We start from the raw sequence: 6,097 nt of genomic DNA on the forward strand, positions 1-6,097 counted from the left end.
CCTGGACGCGTTCCTGTGGGGCTGCCCTGGGTGACCCTGCTCTGGCAGGGGGTGGCACTGGATCATCTCTAGAGGTCCCTTCCAACCCCAACATTCCGTGATTCAGTGTTTGCTGGGCGGCCCCACCACTCCCACAGCTTCCCTGTGTGCCCACGGGAGCCACCCTGGGTGCCCCGCTCTGGCAGAGCAGTGGGGGCACAGAGGAGACAAAGATTTTTTTCCTACCGCATCATGGAGGACGACACCGAAGATCATCTGGATGATGAGGTAGGACCAAAATATGTGTAGCAACTGCAGGACCATCAGGAAAGCATTTATCAGACAGCTGATGAGGAACAGCGGAAATTTGGTCACAAAGTAATAGTAGGTGCTGCAGGAAAGAGAGAGGGGGACAAATCAGAAGACACAAGACTAAACCTTCACACATACAAGGGTCAGGTGTCTTTCTGGGCAACTTTTTGGCTCGTGTAGAGCCGAGCCGAGCTCTTCATCACGGGCAGCTCCGGCAGGTGTTGCGCTCTCACAAAGAGTTTCCCAAAGGCCGTGCAGGAATCACAGAATCACAGAATGGTCGAGGCTGGAAGGGACCTTAGAGATCATCTAGTCCACCCTCCCTGTCATGGGCAGGGACGCCACCTCTCGACTAGACCAGGCAACACATGGGGACCGAGCGGGAATCGAACCCGTGACCTCAGAGTTGGTCATTGTTGTCAGCACCGCGCTCAAACCACTGAGCTAAAAACTGTGTTAAATCACCAACAACACGATAGTCTTTGCAGACAGGTCAGTTATTGGAAACCCGCAATGCTTCCCAGAAGAAGCAGGAGCTGGCAGCACCTCTCCTAAAACAAGCCTGGAGAGGAGCAACGGACAACGATGAAACTAAAAGGGAATGTAGCCACTGGCACTTAAAAAAAAGATAATGAATGGATTTTTAACTCAAGTCAGGGAAGAGTTGAGGGTACAGATGCACAGGCCATTCTTTTTTGGCAGAACTCACAGAAACTGTCGTCATTTACAGGGACGGAAAGGAGGAAAGCACTGAGGGCAGGCAGAACGCTGAGCAGCTCAGCGCAGGAGAGAAACGCTGGTCACTGGACGGGTGGGTCCTCTTCTGCAAGTTATCTGGGACGTGAAGTCTAAGGCATTGGAAGCTGGGAAACACTGTTGGATACAGCGTGTGTTTGCTCCGCTCATGAGTTCCTGGCATCTGCTTCTTGGTGCTGATCTGGACGGCCTCATGGTGTGACCTGGGGCATCTGTCACCTTCTTTGTCCTTACGCTGTGACACAGCGGGTTGAGATACTGGGGCTTCACTTTTTGCAGTGGAGACAACTGAAGCCACGGCTATTCTAGCTTCTTTCCTGGGAAAGTTGCCTCAAGCTTTTATTGCTTTTCTCTCTAAGAGAGCATTTTCACCACCAGAAACTGGGGCTTCTGATGCAAAGCCAGTGTCACAGGCATCTGAGCCAAACAGCAGCAGGACCAAAATTCAAAACTCAGCGTCTCCAGGGTGGGTAAAGCAGGTCCCATTTAAGAAAATTCTTCTACGTGTAATAAGTGAAATGTTTGGTTTTGAAAGAAAACAGAAGCCTTTAGACTATACTGAAGTGCTGTGAAATGAGTTTCTTGGGAAGTTAATCAGGATCAGTGTTTCCAGGTGACTTGGAAGGGGTAAAGAAAGGCAAAAAATTCCATCATGGTTGAAGGCTGGGAGTACGGTCAGATGGGTATGGGCAAAAGTCACTTTCCAAGACTGGTGCCTGTGTGTGGCTTCTGGAGGTGTCATTGCTGACACCCTCCCAGCACAACAGGCAAGATGCCTCCTGATTCCTTAGCTTGCACTCACGATTTTCCTGTTTTATTTCAAATAAATGGTGGGTCACCTTGAATTACTATGCCATTGTTTCTATACTAATTTTCTCTTATTAGAGCTTTAAGCAGGCCTTTCTTCATCTGCTAATAAACTACTGGGAAGTTCTAACCAGTGCAGTTTGTACCTTCTTTCTCTTGTAGGAACCATTTGGTTTTGCAGCAGAAGCAGGTTACGCACGGGAAGAATCACACAGCAGGTCTTGAGCAGGAGTAGAGGAGAAGGATCCTCCCTTAGGCTGTGGTGAGGGTGGCAGGAGGATGGAGGAAGACGGTCCTAAACCATACCCGGTGCCACAAAACCTCATGAGAAGTCAGCTGCTGTGGCTGTGAGTGTCTCATCGCAGCATGAGACAGCCCCTGCCTGGCAGAGACAGTGAAAGCGTGGGAATGGAGGGGGAGAGCTGTGGCTCTAGATTAATTTAGTTAATTATTTAATATAGTTAAAACCTGGTGGGTTTTTTTGTTTTTCTTGGGTTCCTCAGTTCCAGCTGAATTACTCTTTGAGCTTACCAACAGCATCCTGCTCCCCGCCTTCCCTCCCCTCAGCAGGGAGGGGTCTCTCGCCAGAAGCTCAGGTAGCACCCACAGCCAGAGAACATTAAAATGGAACTCACATCAGCGGGAAAACGACAAGCCGGGAGATGATGAAAACCACAGCAAAAACAACAAAGACTGCTTCGCAGGCTCGCTTCCACCTCATGTAATGGAGCATCTTGGCAAGCTGTAGAGAGACAAATTGCCGTATGTGCCGGGTGCTGGTGATCGCCTTCTACGGGGCTGAGGGATTTCCCACGTCCTGCAGTCGTCGCCAGGCTCCTGGGTCATGTCCCAGCGCCTGTGCACTCACTGACGTTTTCCCCCAAGAGCAGTAGCTCCAGTACTGCCAAACACACTGACGCTGTAGGACTCCACGTGCATTGTGTGCGGCACAGGGGGCAGTTCCCAGCGCTGCCCACAGACACGGGCACAAATCTGCCTTTCTGGGCGAGGGTACTCACCTCTAGGATATAATCGGAGGCATCGTGGACCAGCATGACCATCACTCCAAACCGTATGAGGTTGGCACAGTAGGAGACAAAGATCAGGGTGATGGTGGCGATGTGGTGGATGATCTGTTCCTTGAAGTCCTAGCACGAGAACAGAGATTGTGTGGGAGAGTTACCGTGAGCCAGCAGCACCCGTTCCTGGATGCTGCTGCCTCTAGGACATGTCAAACACCTCCACAAAGCATCAGAGCCTCCTGCCGTGCTCCGAGATCCTGCACAAGCCCAAGAAGAACGAACATCTCTGTGCCAGATTTATGGTAACCTCGATAAACCCCCGCGAAGTACACATAGATGCAAACATGCTAGAAGACAGATTTGATAAATTGTCCATGAATCAATTTGCCTTTACGAAGCCGCTTTCTTAACAGGCCATGTTTTCCTCCACTGTGCATCCAAGATGTTTCTGCAATGACAGGAGATGGCCCTTGGCCTGTGGCAGGTCCTCCCCCCCAGCCACAAGAGAAGCAGCTCATCAGCCTCCCTGTGCTCCCGTGGAGCAGGGCCAATGGACACGGGCTGGAGAAAATGCAGGCGGGGAACACACCTCCTCACACGCCTCATGGAAAGAGAGGACCTTGCCGGGTGGTTCATGCCTGCACGGACAAATCTGTAGGTGCAAAAAGGCAGCGCTTTGGTGTATTAGGAGATGACTCCTCTGGGGACGGACTGGGAAAGGCAGCTCTGGCTCAAGGCAAGGGACGATCACTGCAAGGCAGCGGGTTCCTGCTTCTTCTGGGAAGCGTTGCAGGTGTCCAATAACTGACCCGTCTGCAAAGACTGTTGCAATGTTGGTAATTTTAACACAAGAGTTTCTGCAGGTCTTCTGGGACATGCCTTGTGAGAGCCAGGCAGAGCCCATCTCTGGGGAAAAGCGCGAAGTCTCTGAAGAGAGATGTGACTGTCAAATTAAATACCAGATGAAGCCAAGGTTGAATCTCAGCACGTGCAGTCAGACCGCACAGCTCTGTGCAGTCTCAGTTGCAAAATGAAGTGAGGGCAACGATGGATGCTGGTCCTCGGGTCCCCTGGAGGTAACTTCATCCCACGCTGCAAAAGCCACATCTACAGGACCCTCATCACTACAGCCCAGCTCCCTCCCATGAGGAGGACACAGCCCTCTGGTTCCAGCAGCACCTGAGACCAGAGGCTGGAAGGGCCGTGGTGTCACATCCACCCAGCAACTGTCCCTTGGCCAGGTGTGGGGACCCCACATCGTCCCCCAGCGCTTCCTCAGCCCAGCAGGCAGGAAGGCCACACCACACACGAGCAGGACCCAGCGCAAGGTGCAATGTGGGGATACGAGAGCTGCAGGGAGCTCACGTGCTCAGGGGTCCTCACAGCACCCGGCGAGCTGAGAGCAGGAGGAGAGAACCTCACGGTGAAAAGTGGGTTGCAGTTGTGCTGCTGTCACTCACCTTCCTCTTCACATCGAAGGGTAGGGTGGCCACCAGTGAGCAGTAGAAGGAGAGCTCCAGCAGGTAGATCCAGCCCAGCGCGGGTGGGAGAGGCTGTGAGAAAAGCAACAGGCAGCATGACAGCCCTGCCTAGCCCTGGGGGACAGGAGAGGGGAAGGGTCTTCCCGGGAAAAGCCCCTTCATTCAACCCGTGTTTGGGACAGCGGAGCTTGGTCCTGTCTAAACTTTCATGCTCTCCGTGACTGAACCGTGTGCTGGGCAAGAGGCAGGAACAGCCCCGGCCAGCCTGCAGAGGAGAGGAGCTGCAGTGTCCCCCCTGCAGGGAGTCGGACACCTCTCCCCTCCACCTCTGCTTCGTGATGAACTGTCCTGACGACCTGGTCCCTTTTGTGGCCACTCACACGGAACCAGTTCCACCTGGGCTTGGTTTACAGAGAAATTTGTTGAGATGAGGTGCCTGTTCAGGGCAGAGGTTCTCCATCTGCTTTCATACGGAGCCCCTACAGGGCTCAGGCAGACAGAGCCAAGCTGCTTGCCACCGTTCCCGGTGCCAGGGCGAGACAGCAGATGTAAGCTGAAGCAAGAGAGGTGGATGTAAGGAGGAACTTTCTCATCACGAGGGCCAACAGTGGAACAGGTTTCCTAGAGAGGTGGTTCTGTCTCCAGCCTTGAAGTTTTCCAAAACTAGACCTGGGTAACCCAATCTGATTTCACAGTGACAAGAAACCTCCTGGTCCCCCCTCCAATATGAATTATCCTGTGATTCCATGTACTTGCTGCTCACCTGTTGTGGAAATCTCAGCCAGCACACAGTGTGGTCCAAAAACCAGGGCTTCTGTGCAAAGAGAAGGCAGCAGTAAGAACCCATAACCTTCCAGTGACACGTAATGACAAGTACTTCAAGGAGTCAGCGTGTCCCTGCTAGATCCAACCTGCCTTTGAGCTTTGGAAAAAGCATTTGGCAAAACGTGTTTGTCGTTAGCGAACAGAGGGTGTCACACAGAGGATCTCGATACGCAGGGGGCAGCAACCACAGCTGGGACAGGGTCTGCTCTTGGCTGAGATACAAGGGCTGTGCCTGGGTATCACTGGGGAATCACACAATAATCTAGGACAAGGAGAACACTGTGGTAACATCACTGACATCTAGCCAGGTCCAGCTAGTGAAAGAGGGACTGTTCTGTGGGATCAGGATTGGGGATGGTTCCTTGAATTTGTCATTCTTCTGCCCACGGTCACGGTCACACATGATCTTGGGATGGGTTCTTCAAAATGACCCAGGACCACTGGCCTCATCTGCCATGAATGAAGAACTCTTGAAAGGTGTCACTCCACCTCTCACACATACTTACATCATACAAGAGAGCCAGCTCAGAGAAGAATAAGGTGAAATAAAATGCAAATCTCCAGCTAAAATAGAAATAACCAAAGAATTAAGACTTCCTCCAGAACTGGAATAGCTCCCTAGACTGCTCAGGACGCTGCAAAGCCCACTCTTGCTGTGAAAAATTTTTCCTGCTGTCCAGTGTGACCCTGCCCTATTGCAGTTTGCAGCCGTTCCCTCTTGTTCTATCGCTCATTACCCCTGAGAAGAGACCAGCCCCGACCTCTCTACAGCGTCCTGTCAGGCAGTTGCAGAGTGAGGAGGGCTCCCCTCAGCCTCCTCCTCTCCAAACTCAACAGCCCCAGCTCCTTCCATCGCTCATCACAAGATTTATTGCCCAGGCCCTTCCCCGGCTCCGTCGCCCTCCCCTGCACTCG

General features: G+C 52.4%; 1 protein-coding gene across 1 annotated transcript in view; it reads right to left on the bottom strand.

Annotated features, from left to right (window-relative positions):
• The window catches only part of LOC104278881 (ceramide synthase 4-like), a 9,825-nt gene that overhangs the window by 1,513 nt on the left and 2,215 nt on the right, over positions 1 to 6,097 (bottom strand). Inside the window, exons 4-9 of the mRNA XM_009876031.1 lie at positions 5,689 to 5,746; positions 5,121 to 5,171; positions 4,337 to 4,429; positions 2,874 to 3,002; positions 2,490 to 2,596; positions 226 to 370 (exon numbers count right to left, since the gene is read on the bottom strand). Coding sequence (XP_009874333.1) covers positions 226 to 370; positions 2,490 to 2,596; positions 2,874 to 3,002; positions 4,337 to 4,429; positions 5,121 to 5,171; positions 5,689 to 5,746 — 583 coding nt within the window. The remainder of the gene's footprint in view (positions 1 to 225; positions 371 to 2,489; positions 2,597 to 2,873; positions 3,003 to 4,336; positions 4,430 to 5,120; positions 5,172 to 5,688; positions 5,747 to 6,097) is intronic.

The sequence above is a fragment of the Apaloderma vittatum genome, unplaced genomic scaffold (assembly GCF_000703405.1).
Source record: "Apaloderma vittatum isolate BGI_N311 unplaced genomic scaffold, ASM70340v1 scaffold12700, whole genome shotgun sequence".
NCBI classification, from domain to species: Eukaryota; Metazoa; Chordata; class Aves; order Trogoniformes; family Trogonidae; genus Apaloderma; species Apaloderma vittatum.